This window comes from Acipenser ruthenus, chromosome 27 (genome assembly GCF_902713425.1).
Source record: "Acipenser ruthenus chromosome 27, fAciRut3.2 maternal haplotype, whole genome shotgun sequence".
NCBI classification, from domain to species: domain Eukaryota; kingdom Metazoa; phylum Chordata; class Actinopteri; order Acipenseriformes; family Acipenseridae; genus Acipenser; species Acipenser ruthenus.
This window is the reverse complement of record NC_081215.1, coordinates 9402048-9417141: the sequence shown is the minus strand read 5'-3', so window position 1 is coordinate 9417141 and position 15094 is coordinate 9402048. Positions and strand designations below refer to the sequence as shown.

General features: G+C 37.8%; 1 protein-coding gene across 2 annotated transcripts; it reads left to right on the top strand.

Annotated features, from left to right (window-relative positions):
* Nucleotides 1-469: 469 nt before the first annotated feature.
* LOC117963801 (ubiquitin-conjugating enzyme E2 J2-like) lies at nt 470-14606 on the top strand. Of its 2 annotated transcripts, XM_034905041.2 has the most exons (8): nt 470-738; nt 1658-1745; nt 3006-3136; nt 8424-8464; nt 8849-8951; nt 10929-11067; nt 11452-11532; nt 12854-14606. In XM_034905041.2, exons 2-8 carry the CDS (start codon nt 1728-1730, stop codon nt 13136-13138), a joined length of 798 nt encoding a protein of 265 aa, XP_034760932.1. In that variant the 5' UTR covers nt 470-738; nt 1658-1727; the 3' UTR covers nt 13139-14606. The 2 variants fall into 2 exon arrangements, with proteins under 2 accessions (XP_034760932.1, XP_034760933.1); XM_034905042.2 differs by lacking the exon at nt 1658-1745 and having other exon boundaries at nt 473-738.
* The last annotated feature ends 488 nt before the right edge of the window (nt 14607-15094 follow it).

Genomic DNA, 15094 nt, shown 5'->3' with positions numbered 1-15094 from the left:
TAATAGATTGTCTGTGTTTCGTCGATGATCTAATATGGTAATGGTCATATTGTATTCATTCAAGTTGATTAACGCACATTAATTTGAACTATTGTAATTATTCAAATTAATTAATTGTTTACATTAATTATTAAACAAACTAACGTAATTAACCTGTTTAATGTCATGCTGCTCGTGTGGTGTTGAGTTGAAGGGATACGTCTATTGTTATACGATAGAGTGTTTTTTGCGTATGACCCCTCCCATGTGTATGATGCGTATATCGGTACTATTCCGATCATAGGGACTGTTGTATGTAATCGCAATTGCTTGAAAATGTAACTTTAAAACGTACACTGACACATTGTAGTGAACCAAAATCAAGAACTATGTTTACATTTATGGTATTTGACATAGGATCCAATTAATGTTAGTGCAAGAGACTGCACAAGTCACAAGTTTAAAAAAGCACATTTCAATGCTGTGAAGTTTACTATTTACAACAGCGGCTGGACCTCTACTTCACACAGAGTACTACGCGTTGGATAATCCGGAAGTTAAGGCTATAGACCCCGCCTACCCGCAGCGTAGCCATATTGAAAACTGAACAGGACAGGAATATAGAGTTTTGATGCGCTTCTATCATAGTCCTGTGAAATTATCAGATATTTATAGTAAAGTCCCACAATACAGAAGGAGAATTAACCAGCGGACTTTAAACCTGCCAGACCAGCCTTTTCTTGCGGGGTTTCTAAAGAGGTAATTGTGTTTCTTGTTTCCTGTGTGACTGTGAGTGCGTTGCGCCTGCAATGGGAATGTTATTGCCAGTGCTGCTGCTGGCCTGGTGTTGATTGACTTCAGGCCGTTCTGTAGTTTGTATTTATAAACACACAAACACAAAGCCCGCTTTATCATGTAAGATGTCGTGGGGTTTCATTTAGATAACCGGGTTATTGCATGCAACAGCATAGTATTTTTTAATAGAACGCATTTCCTGTTTTGGTTGTTTACGGTCTGGGTCAACCAGCCAGGCTCTTAGTGACTATAACGTGACTGTAGGTGGACTATAAGTAGGGAACTCACTTTTCGGTTTTTATTTACCTCCCTTTTTAAATGTTAATTAGTACTCGTTAAGCTGTCTCTGCATTCTAATAAATGGAAAAGTATTAAATAAAAACTGGGTTTAAGATTTATTTTATTCTTTGCTACAAATCAGGGGTGGACTTGCTATCAGTATACACTCTGTGCTGGGTATTTCATACTATCAGGACAACTTTGTTAAATGAGTGAAAATAACAAAAGCACAAAGACAAACTAGGCGACTGCAAGAATGAAAAGGAATTGGGACCAAGGACGAGGAATTCACGTAATTTGTCACGTCTGTTTGAAATAAAAAAATAAGGCGAAACAGGATCGGGCTCAGTCGAAATATGAAGTTAAAAACAAGTGACGTTGTTGTAATTAACAGCTTTTTCTGAGTTTAATTGGGAAGCAGAATGGGCTCAAAATATGTTTAAAGGGACGTCCTGTGACCAAAAATAAAACCCGAAAACTTCAAGCCCAACATATAAGATACCTACATAGTATGTTAAACCAGTTCATCCATAGCGTGTTTAACACTTAACACCTTATGCAGTTCGACAGACATTTTGATGAAGTGTTTTGTGTTTAATTCTAGCTGGTAGTTGGATTGGAAAGGAAGCAAGTGCCAGTACTTATGGTGATATACATTTTGTGCCATTAAATGAATGTGTGATAGATTTGAGGTGAGTATTTGAGGTATACTGCAATAATAAACCCAGTATTAAGAAATACAGTCTTCTAGGCTTTCTTACACCTGTTTTTAAATGACAAAATAACCACAATAATACTGCACAGCATTTAACAACTCTTTAGAATATACTCCATTATAGACCAGCTCTTAATTTATTTATAGTATGAATTTTATCTTATATTCTATTTCATTAGACATTTTTTTCTATATGTTCTATTAGTATTTATGTTAGACATATGCTGTCGAACACCTTTTTATGGTAACCAACTATGTGTAGCAAATAAGTGGACAGTAGAAGGCATTGTGATTGAACAGCTCTGTGATCATTCAGAATTATAGAGATGAGATGGAAGAGAGGCTTAAGTACACCTACACACTGGAGGGACACGCACTGACCTGGATAGGTTTACTACAACTGTTTTTTTGGCTGTATTATTATCTTACTACAAATAATTAAGTTGGGCTCAGTTCTGCAACAGGTACAGTAACACATCTACGTCAATTCTCAAAGTCAAGTTTGATTGTGGGAATCGTACAAAAGAAAACTGTGGCAGTAGTTTTAAACAGCTGCCCCTGCCAATCAGATTGAGATTCTGACTTTGTCTGCAGTTCAACACTATGCTAGGCTAAATGTGTTGTGATATTGATTTCTGACCAAATGTGGTTTGGGATATTAAGACATTGAGTTGTTGTTTTAATGTTCTCTGATTTTGTCTGTTCAGTTCCACTACCGTTGTGAACTAGTTCCATTTCACTAATGCTCAGTAAAAAAGCACTTCAACATTCTGTTAACCACATACTGATCTTTTTCACACGTCCAACTTCCTTCATTATTTCAGGGATGGAAATAAGTCTCTCAGTGCATAGCAGTTTGATCCATTCCTGTTTTTAGTTTAATAAGGTACACCTGAGCTTGGTACCTGTACACTGTGGCTAGTCGAGCTCGTATTAAAACCTGGAATGGGTGACACTGCTGTGCAATAGGCATTTTACTTCCATCCCTGTGATTCCACCAGATGCCAATTCTCTTTCTTTAGGCTCCCTGGGATGCTTTATTTTTTCTTTACAGAAAAGTGGGAGTAAAGATGATTGTTCAGTGCTGTAAAGAGTTTGATTATCTGAGCCTTGTTGAAGATAAAAGGAAATGTAGAACACCAAGTCGCTTGTTCTTTAAGACCTCATGAATGGATCCTTCATGTAGTTGCATGGAAGTTTTAATGTGAAAGTATTAACATGTGCAGTGTTGTTCTAGATGAGCAACAACAGTAACAAGAGAGCTCCCACAACAGCAACACAGCGATTAAAGCAGGACTACCTTCGAATAAAGAAAGACCCTGTGCCTTACATCTGTGCAGAACCCCTCCCTTCCAATATTCTAGAATGGTAAGGACTCATTGGTTTGTTGTTTTATTACTTTTTCAATGTTAATACACCAATACTGTCCATCTAACATTTTCCAGACCATGTTAAGACAGTCATATGGATAGGCTCTACGTATTACCGTAAGAACTGTTGTATGTCGATTTTCTAGGCATTTTTGCGGGGCCTTTAAAAGGGGGTGGTGACTAATACGCTGGTGCGACTTATGCGCCGTTGTCTAATATTAAACTACTGTACCAGTGCTACAATGTGATTACTATAGCCACGGTTATTATTCCTTGTTCCCACCCTCCCGAGCCTTTGATTTGTCAACATTCAGACTGAACCCTCCCCTGGGAACTGTAGCAGACAGCTGTTGGTTAGAAAGCCGAGTAGTAAACTTCAAGTCTTCCGTTCGTTGTAACTGCAATACTATAATAATGCAGGTGGCTTTGAGACTGGATAAAGTAGGACAGTCAGACAAAAAACGAAAATGCTACTCAACAGGTTTGAAAATGCGCTTTGTTGAATTTGCAGAAATACATGTTAATCGCAATGCTGAAAAAAACAGTATGTGACTGGAGACGAAACAAAGACAAACTTAAAATGATGAAAGAAATGTGAGCTTATAGGAGGAAAGTGTTTATGTCCGGATGTAGAAAACATTTTGTTTGAATGGAGTACTTTGAATGCGTAATACATACTGTAACTTATTCTACATGTCGGTGCAGCGCAGTGGTACACTTGTCAGAGGTCGCGCTAGCTTTTCTGTTCTTGCGTTCCTGAAACGCACACGCCCAAAATTTTGTGACCCATCCATCAAATATACATTTTAACACAAAGGCGAAGAAACTCCAGGGATGTGCATTTTGGTACATTTCTTTGAACGTTTAAACTCTATGGCATATAGTACTTTAAAAAAAAAATATGTCTGTATAGTTATACATATAAAGACACACACTTTTTTCTTTGTTATATACGTGAGGGGGGTTCTCTTAGCCGGAGACTGTACAACAGTGACCAAAGACAGGAAGCAGTAGCAAGCAGTAGTAATGCAGAAAAACGCAAACGAAAAATACGTTCATATAATTATGAATGAGAGATGAAGTACCCGTAGGTTGTCTATCGAAATGGCATTATGTACTAAAGTGTGTGTGAAAAAGCTGCTGAGCAAAAAAATGCATATGCACGCAGAACAAGAATCTTCGCTTAAGACACAGACATGGCGATGCTCTTATTGGAATGCAGAAAAACATGAAAACGCATGAAGATGAAGGCAACAAACACTGCTTAGAATCCCGTCTCCTCATGGGAACGGTCTACTGTTGGTTAAAGAAAAGCGTGTAAGTATTCATATGCGTATCTGTACACAGACAGAGATTGTTTAAGCTATAGCATAGCGTTTAAATGTTCATAAAAATGCACATCCCTGGAGTTTAGTAGCCTTTGTGTTAACTGATCGTTTAGTATCTGATGGATGGGACGCAAAATTTTGGGCATGTGCGTTTCAGGAACGCATGAACAGAAAAGCTAGAGCGACCTCTGGTTATGGTTCTGATTAACAGAAAAACATGAATGCAATTGTACAGCTGGAAATTGAATGCAATTGTACTGCACCGTATGCAACACTAAAATGTTTTGTTTACTGGGTATTAGATGGTGCACTGTTTAGTTTATTGTTTGGTTGCTTTTTTAATTGATACAAGCAGCACTGTAATACTTTCTTTTAAATTTGAATTAATACAACAGATTTGTAAAAGCCAATGCAGCGGGAACTATTGTCTAAGTATGGCTTTGGAAAGAACTGTTCGGGAAAGCAAAGACATGTTCTTACGGGTACTTGATAAAATACAGATGTGATGTGGGATGTGTAACTTCTTTTACACTCTGTTAATTATTACTTTCTAAATGGTAGAAATTTTGAAAAATGTTTCTAGCAGTTTAACCCTTTCAGGACCAAGCATTTTTCAGTGGGATGCTCCCCCAGGACCAGGCACTGGCTGTAGCTCACTCTTCATATACACAAATCACTAAATATCTATTTTTCACAGTAGCATCTTGGAAAATGTGTCCTTTTTTCAGAACACTCTGGGGAACATAAAGTACTTCAGCAACCATACAAACAGTTTGCTTTTTCTATTATTAAAAATAAATATTTTTTTATTTTGTATTCTGCTTGGAGATACATGTATAAAAACATGTTATTCTGTGACCAGAGGGACCTTACAATACTTCTTGAAAGTTTTGTTGAAAAATATTGATGTTTGGGCAAATTACAAGACATTGTTTCACTTGAGTGATTGCAATGACATAAGACATGTTTATTCTCAGGGTCTTTATAAGAAATAATGGACACTACTCTCGATTTAATTTCTCAAAATAAATATTTATAAATAAAATAAGTTATTACTTCCATTATTATCGGTAAAGGAAAAAAAAATGTACCTGATACATTTAGTTCATGAAATAGTATATGCTTATATCCACTTGTTTCTTAATATTTATAAATGTTGTAAAAACATATATATATATATATATAAAAACACATGAGACAGAATAAATGTAATCTAATTAAGTGAAATACATCCGATTTACAGTGTTTTGCCTTTTTTTATTAGCTCTAAACAAGTTCTTGTGTCCTGTTTTGTTTCTGATTTTCTCTCTGCGATCTGCTGTAAGCTGTCTCCACCCTTTTGGCACTAAATGACCCTCTCAGTCAAAAACGAAAAAAATATATCAGGAAGTGAATGTCAGTCCCTCCCCTATCCATTGATATGTGTTTCAAGCCTGTACTGCAAAGTACGGTGGCCCTTTTAGTCATCAAAACAATGTGCTTTTTTTTTTTATCGTGTTTACACAATCGCGGTCCTAGAAGCCCACTTCATTGTGATCGTGTTACCACAGTCCTGGTCCTTAAAGGGTTAACAAAAATGTTAGTGTTGTTTTTCATTTATTAACCACTTCAACTCCTTTTTTTTTTTTTTTTTTACATTTAGTAATCAGCAATTATTTTTTATTTATTTTCTCCCAATTTGGCATATCCAATTATTTTTTAGGCTCAGCTCACTGCTGTCACACCCGGGCTGAATCGGGAATGGCGAAGACGAGCAAACGCTGTCCTCCGAAGCGTGTGCCGTCAGCCGACCACTTTTTTTCACACTGCAGACTCACCGTGCAGCCATCTCAGAGCTACAGCGTCGGAGGACAACGCAGCTCTGGGCAGCTTACAGGCAAGCCTGCAGGCGCCCGGCCAGACTACAGGGGTCGTTGGTGCGCGGTGAGCCGAGGACACCCTGGCCGACCTAAGTCCCCGGCGGCGCTTGGCCAGTTGTGCGCCACCCCCTGCAAGCTGCCGTCTACGGTCGGCAATAGAGCACAAAGCTGATTGAAGATTTCCAGACTTTCACTATTGATAATCTCTTTTGTATGTTCCTTAATGGGCAGTAATGTATAGATTTACATACAACTTAATTGGGGTAAGAGAACCTATTAAGCCCACTAAATCTGCTTTGAGTTTTTATTTAGATGTAGCCAAGATTTTCTGCCAATAAGTGGTGTAAAATTAGATCCATATTTCTCAAGTAATTGTAATGTTAATAAATAAATTAGTTAGAATAACAAGCCCTTGAAGACCAATTTTCTCATGAACATATTATTAGTCTGATTCATAAATCTGTATTGTGCCGTTAATTGACCCTTACGGCATCATAATTAACACGTGTCTCAGACCGGGCAGAGAATGAGATGTGTCTTAACGGTATCATTTCCTAGCATAATTTCTGTGTTTAGGAACATGTATTTAGGCCAATAATAATAATAAAAAGTATATGTTTTAATTATCCAGTAATTGGGTAATTAAGTATTCTGTTATTTGTACCGCATACATTAAATTGGATTGTTAACTTGTCTAAAGGGTAGGCTACTTACTAGTTGGAAAACATAAAAATCAGGTTTGTAGCCTATTCATTGCTGTGGCACAGATTTGACCTTCTGTATTACTCTAATTATGTGATTTGGAGCACAATTATTCACCCTTGCGGAGAGCTGGAACATGAACTGAAGAGTTGAACTGCTAGAAACAAGTTTGCTCCCGTATTCATGAGTTACAAACTCATTGTATGATTTGGATTCTGGTGTGAGCGAGTCACTGTCCATGTGCCAAAGCAGGTAGTACTGAGCTTTACATGTGTGTCATAGCATTGCATCTACCGATCGAGACGGCTCAAGTCATTTTAAAGTCAATTTATTTTTTCTTACAAGTCCCCCAACACGTTTGTGTGTTTACTATTTATATTAAAGTACATATTTGTCAAACAGGATTGCATTCTTGTGGGTCTAGTAAGTTGAATATTAGTAACTACAAATAAATTACAAGAAGTAGGCCTATGTAGCATTTTCTAATCCAATTTTGCAATGAAACAGTAGCATTGTGTGACAGGCAAGATTTTTCAATCTAGTTGTATTTATTTTAGTTTAAAATAAGCTTTTTGTATGGTAAGGTGTACTGTATGAGAAATATTTTAGATGTATTATTGTAGTTGAATGAATTGGGCAGGTATTTGCAAACTGAGGGAATACAGTAACAAACATATGTTTCACCATTTAACAATGAATTGTATTTTAATGTAACTGTGCCATTTGTCATTCAAACTCAAGTTTTAAACATGAGAAATAACTGGAGCTTGCTGACACTCCAGTGCTTCTATATTTTCTCCTGTGCTGGAAAGGAAATGTGTGCTCACATTAGAGGACCCTTTTTTCTCAACCAAAAGTACAATATCTTGAACTGTGACAGAAATGACATTCCTGGTGGTCACAGTTCTTTTTCAGGAAGGCATGTGCATATAAGCTACTGTATTTAAAAATGTCAATTTTTGTAATCAAAAAGCGTACACTGCCTCTTAACCTATCCTGTCGCTGCGTCCAGCACCCGTGTGCAATTTAAATGTAGTATTTTCCTTTAAACCTGACATTGTCGATATTCTGGACCATCTGTCTGTCCCGTACCCATAACGTGACGGTGTAAACAGACGATGTGTGCTGCTGATGAACCAGGCAGTAGTTCTATTAATCGTGTGTTAAATACCACCCTGTCATTATTTTTAATGGCTGGAAATTACCACCATCTGTTATGTATGTAGGTTAATCTGTTAAGCATAGATGTACTGCCTTTTTTCAATAAAATCTGACAGTACCCTTCACTTTGACCTGTGATTTAAGATGGGTGCCATATTGAGGGTCTTTCAGATATTGTAACTTTTTTTTCTGTTGTGAAGTAGCAATTTTAAAATAATGCCATTTTCTATTTAAGGCACTATGTTGTACGAGGGCCTGAGAAAACCCCATATGAAGGTAAGCTGAAATGTGATAATAGCATGCTGTACAAACAGCATTACAGCTTTGTCTTAATAAAAAGGATGTGTCATTGCAGTGTTGGCATTGGAATGAGAAAGATGTGTTTCTGTGTTAGCTGAGCATGTTCTAACAGATATTTCTGGTGTGGTGTGCCTAACCACTCCAGTACTGGTGCATTTAAATACACCCATTCTCAATTATGGAATGCAGTGTGCATGTGAATGAAATCATTAAATGTCAAGTTCATTTAAATAGTAAGTGTCCTTTGTTGTAAATAATCTACCAGTTCTCATGCACCACAGTGTAATCTCAATGATTAGGCACAGGCAGTGTCTGTGTAAATGTTCTGTCTGTTGAATGCTTTTCTTTTACATGTTATAGGTGGCTATTATCACGGGAAACTGATTTTCCCTCGTGAATTTCCTTTCAAACCTCCTAGTATTTATATGATAACACCTAATGGAAGATTTAAATGCAACACAAGGTAAGCCCCTGTTTGTATTGTGCTTGCTGTTGCAGGTCATGAAATAGCCTTGGCACACTGCACTTGACAATGCGAGTCACGTACTTAAACTAGATGAGCTAATAGAAACCAGTGTTGCACCCTAAATCACTGAGCCACCTGACATGCTAATTAGGCTACAGTCACAGCACTTAAGACTTGTGGCCATGGGGGTAAGGAGTTTCCCACTCCATTTATATACTTCTGATTCCATTTATCCATTGAAATGGATTATGGTGTTTTGTATTATAATTCATACATTGTAGTTTTGTTGGTGCTTGTAACTAGAATGCACAAGTAAAGCACCAAGCATTCTAGATCAAATATTTGTATTTCTTTAAGCTTAGTGGTAGTAAACATGTGCAAAGCATCAGGGGATATGTGGTCAGTTCTGTCCTGCATTGGATCCTGCAAACAAGATAATTTACTGACATGGAACAGAGAAATTGAACCAATATGGTTCTCCAGGCACTCTGAAATAAAATCAAGTACACCAGACTAGTGGTGTGATCACACTGCACTGTGATAATAGTATTGATTCCAGACTCTGGTGTGATCACACTGCACTGTGATAATAGTATTGATTCCAGACTCTGGTGTGATCACACTGCACTGTGATAATAGTATTGATTCCAGACTCTGGTGTGATCACACTGCACTGTGATAATAGTATTGATTCCAGACTCTGGTGTGATCACACTGCACTGTGGTAATAGTATTGATTCCAGACTCTAGTGTGATCACACTGCACTGTGGTAATAGTATTGATTCCAGACTCTGGTGATCACACTGCACTGTGGTGTGGTAATAGTATTGATTCCATTGTATTCAAGTTGACGTGGTGTATTTAAGCTGAACACTTTGAAGAAGGGTATGCACTTGAGAGTGAGAGTCTCACCTGTAGGATGTAATGATGCTTTCTAGTGAATTCTGGGCAAGCATTGTCTCACCCACATCCAGAGCCTGGGAAGCGCTGAGGCAAATTACAACATTGAATGCCAAAGCAATGCAACGATTGTAACCTAGGAAGGGGTTTCCAGATATAATCCTTTCACATAGTGCACCCCTATCATTTGTCCCTTTTTAAATATGAGTGTTTCCAAGACGGTATATTAACACTCAAGAAAGGGCTTGCTGACCAGGCTGCAGGTGAGTCAGTGACTTAGAAAGTGTGCCTGGATTCACAGGAATGTATGGAAGCGAGATTGAATCCTTATGGCACACTTTAGAATGTTCTATCTTATATACATACAATTCTAATTGTGAGGAATCCTGGGTACAACATTCTTAACAAGGTACAGTATTTAAGGTATTAGTGTATGTCACACTTATAAATGATGAAAGAAACTTAATACATTTAATGAGAAAAAATCTTTCTCAATGACCTTTTGAGAAACGTTTGTCTTAATTTACTAAATTCCTTTTAGTATTTCTAACCTTTGGACGATTTCAATGTTTTAATAGTTACACTCACATTTCACACCTTGCAGGTAATGTGTGTTTGTGGCTAAGCAAGGGACCTTTTATAGTCTGATAACACCTGTCCATTGTGTGTGACTGTTTACATCTCCCTTCAGAGCATTGTGTGTGTGACTGTGTTTACAGCTCCCCTCAGAGAGCATTGTGTGTGACTGTGTTTACAGCTCCCCTCAGAGAGCATTGTGTGTGTGACTGTGTTTACAGCTCCCCTCAGAGAGCATTGTGTGTGACTGTGTTTACAGATCCTCTGAGAGCATTGTGTGCGATTGTGTTTGCAGCTCCCCACAGAGGCCAGTAATATTGGTGCGAGTTGCTCAGTCTGGTGGATTCCAAACATAAAGCAAATTGCTCTGTACCAACTTCAACACTTACAACCACACTATTGGTGTTGCTACAATCTATATTCACAGCATTAAAACATGTTTGTATGGATACATTTTTCAAAGTTCATTGCGTTTAACTGAATCATTTCCTTTCCAGGTTGTGTCTCTCAATTACTGATTTCCACCCTGACACGTGGAATCCAGCTTGGTCTGTCTCCACTATCCTGACAGGTCTGCTTAGTTTTATGGTTGAGAAAGGCCCCACGTTGGGCAGTATTGAAACCACAGACTTCACTGTAAGTGTGCAGCTTTTCTTTAAATCATAATCACATTGCCTCCACATGGTTGTGCTGCAGTCTCAGATACCTGCTGAATACCTGACACTTCCTGCTACATGCTTTGTTTATGGACAGCCACACTAATTACCCACTTAACAGTATTTGTCAGAACTAAGCCACACATTTTTATATATATATTCTTGTTTCAGGATATAGCTCTCTCTATATAAATGTTAATTTCACATTAATTCCAAGCAAGACCTTTTTGTGCTAAGTACCTTTTTGGAAAAGCACAAAACAGTTAAAGCACACCAATGGCTGCTAGATTAAGAACCAAAGTAAATATTGTTCCGGACCCCTTTTTTTACACCGCTTTTTGTTTTGTTTTTTGTTTTTTTAAAGAAAAGACAACTTGCTGCTCAGAGTTTGGCTTTTAATGCAAAGGATAAGGTTTTCTGTGATCTGTTTCCTGATGTGGTAGAGGTAAGATACAATGCCTTGTTCCCACTTTTCATTTATTTGTTCTTGTTTTAGTTAAAGTATTTATCAGTAGCTTGCCCTCCACACTCATTGTTCAGCGTTCTTGGTGGGTTGTTTGCTATGAATAGCCTTTAATGCATCTTTAGCAGCTTAATGTTGATCTCAAACAAGGAAAAGGCTTTTTGCCATGTGAACATCTTCCAGTCGCTTACATACAGTTACAGATAAATGAATTAAACAAAACAACCTTGAGCTATTCAGATTGACAGCATGTTAGATTGCAGTACATTTCCCTCCATGTTGTTTGGGGTGTAATGGGATTTTTAAATGTTACTCTACCTATTGTGGTACAGATGTTTGTATGAGCCCACCCCAGATTATGAGTAAATACAGAAATCATGCACATAGAAACTGCCCCACAGCTTCCAGGAATCAAATTAACCTCAGAAAGAAGAGATGAATACATTCCTGGTTCCACATTTTATGATGTGAAAATAAGAGAGCCTTTTAAAGCATGGAGTTGGACTTTTTGTGAGCTAGACAGAGACAGGCAAATGTGTATTTTTCTGAAGGCGACAAAACAGAAGTGTTTGTGCTGTATTAGCAATGGAAAAGCATTTAAAAGTGTAAAATTACAAGCCCAGCTGCGTGGGTGAGTGGTACAGTACAGGTTTGCATCATGTCTGTGCAATATGGCCAGTCTTCACTGGGGATTCCACTGGCTCTGGTGCTCCTGTGGGTTAGGGAGGCAAAACCAGCAGGGACAGTTTCTCCTCATCGTGCTGCAGTGAACCCTGCTGGCCAGGTGCCCAGTGAGCTTAGAAGTGGACACCTGCAGTGCTGGCCTTTGTCCTCCAGAGGCCGGTAGCTCTCAGACATCTGCTTGCGAGTTCCTGGGTGTAAAAGAGGAAGCTGGCTTGGTAGTGATATTGGAGGAAGCCCACTGAACCTTCAGGTCTCCTGAGCTGTGTGGGGAATTTCTGCGGTGAGGGGAGAAATGATTGGGGAGGAAATTGGGGGTAAAATAATTGGGCACAAAAAAGTGTAAAATTACCATTTTTATAACGCCTGCAAAGTTGTAATTAAAATGTAAAAGATTTCTACATGAAGTTTAATATTATATCCTGGCTGATGTAATATGGGTAGAACCACGCATATGAGGATCCCTTTTTTAGGTGAAACAGTTAATCTGGAAATGATGCAATTATGATCATTTATTTCGTGGAGGGGAAACTTTTTTTTTATTATTATTATTTTTTTATTTATTTTTTTAAATCTGCTGTGCGTCCCTTTCTATTGTAACCATTTCCCTGGTTCTCTGTAGGAAATCAAGAACAAACAAAAAGCACAGGAAGAGCTGAGTAAGAGAGCCCAGGCCCTGCCTCTCCCGGACGTCGTCCCCGATGGTGAAGTGCACAACGGTCACAACGGACTCCCCCTTCTCAACGGCCATGCGGCTCTAGCAGGGGCAAACCAGCAAGGCCTCCAACAGGCCAACCGCAACCATGGACTTCTTGGGGGAGCCTTAGCAAACCTGTTTGTCATAGTCGGGTTTGCAGCCTTTGCCTACACAGTAAAGTATGTACTAAGAAGCATAGCACAAGAATGAGGAGACATGGGCATTCAGGACCAAATCAGGGCTGGTTGCAAACTAAAACGGGCCTGTTGGCAAGGGCACTGGAAATGGAGGTAAATTAACTAAGTGCTGCAATGATGCAAACACAATATTGGCTGGCTTATGGGTTTACAAAGGCCTTTCAGTTTTTGGATATAAATGATACTGCTAAAAATTGGTTTACAAATTGTAAATTGTTCCTGCACCCCATTTTTGTAAGATGTTACTGAGTATATGATACATTCTGTGTGTTGAAACAAGTTTATTAGCAAAGTCCTTTCAAAATAACCTAGCTAGTAAATTAGAAAACTCTTCATTCCATAACCTGGGAAGTCTCCTTTCCTGTAAACAACATTACAAGAAAATACAATAGTTCAGTGTAGGCGAGTTGCATCGTTTTGATCCAAAGATATTTATTTCATTTGTTTGAGGTTCTACTTAATATGTACATGGTTTCAACAATGAAGTGGATTTCTAGGACATAACTAGCCCTGTACATGGTTAAAGTTATTTGCTATTTTAAATGAATGAATTAATGTTGTAATTACCTATCGAAGCAGATTCAGTCAGTCGGTCAGTCACTGCCTATTATTTTTATCTAAACTTTTGAAACGTCGAATACACTTTCCTATTTTTTCCACTTGATGTCACTGTTACCCCTTTCTAAGGACACCAGCTGTATTGGACAGTTTTCCTTCCATGTCTATTAGCACACATACTAATTTCATTTATCCGGAGGTCATTTCGTTGTGAATAATAGCCAAAAATAGAACACTACTTTATTTAGATAAAGGTATTATAGATAATGAATTGTATACTCTACATTGGTTTAAAATATTAAAATTAATATACTTTGCCCCCTTCTTCAAAATGTGTTTTTATTTTAAACAATCTCTTTTCAGACTTAAACCTGCAAGGTGAACATTTTAAACTGTTAATGTTTTGAGGGTGACTTTTGAATCTTGATTGGCAAAATAAAGCCATGAAAAAAACAAACAAAAAGCAAGACATTTTTTAATTCCGAAATGTTGTCAGCAGTAAGCCAGGTCACATTAGCAGCTGCAAGGTTAATATCGGGGTGTCCTTTCTTTGGTAGTGTTGCGTCTTGGAACACCTGTATGTCTTGTGAATTTTATATGGTTCATAGTTTCAAGAGGGTAGCAAGCTTAATGGGTGACTGACAGCTAGAACTTGTTTTCTATAAAGTACCAGACATTTGTAAATAAGTTTAAACCCATAAGAAAATGGACACTATGTATTACATTGCACTGTTGTAATGTATTTTTGCTAGCAATTGAAGCCTCTTTTAAACCCATGAGCCAAGTTGTGAAGTGAAAATAGTGACCAATTCTTGTCCGATCCATATGGATTAGCTCAGCTAACCAGTATAGCTCTGTACTTCATAGATTTTAAAGGCGATATCTGGAGGACAAAATTAAATGTATTTATAATTTTGTTTTGAGTTTTGCTCTCGGTTTTATTTATAATTGATTTTAATTTGCCATGTGTTGTATATGCTGAAGATGCTATTGTATTGTAAAGTATTTTCTTTAAATGCAGATACAGAAACACTTCTTTCACATGCTGTTTAAAAAGATGTCCGTCAAACATAAGCGAAGGTCTTTCTCTATGACAAATCCTGCAAAGCTGGCTGGCCAGACTAACCCTTTCCATTTCCATACACAGCAGGGCTAATACAGTATATAGAAAAGCAAACCAGCACTTTCCATTTCAATACGCAGCAGGGATAATACAGTATATAGAAAAGCAAACAAACACTTTCCATTTCTTATATGCAGTAGGGTTAATATAGTTTAAAAACTAACTATCAAGTCCTGAAAAATGTTATATAAAGTTTTCTGTAGGAAGAGTTATGAAGTGTTACAGAATACCCTGTAAAGTTTACAAAAAGCACATTGCATTGCCTTTGCTGTGTCCCGTGTCTGTATC

Bases quoted from the DNA above. Each gene is read 5' to 3' on its own strand.
- LOC117963801 (XM_034905041.2), top strand. The intron at 8,465-8,848 runs GTAAGCTGAAAT...TACATGTTATAG, and splicing joins TGAGAAAACCCCATATGAAG to GTGGCTATTATCACGGGAAA. The intron at 8,952-10,928 runs GTAAGCCCCTGT...TTTCCTTTCCAG, and splicing joins AGATTTAAATGCAACACAAG to GTTGTGTCTCTCAATTACTG.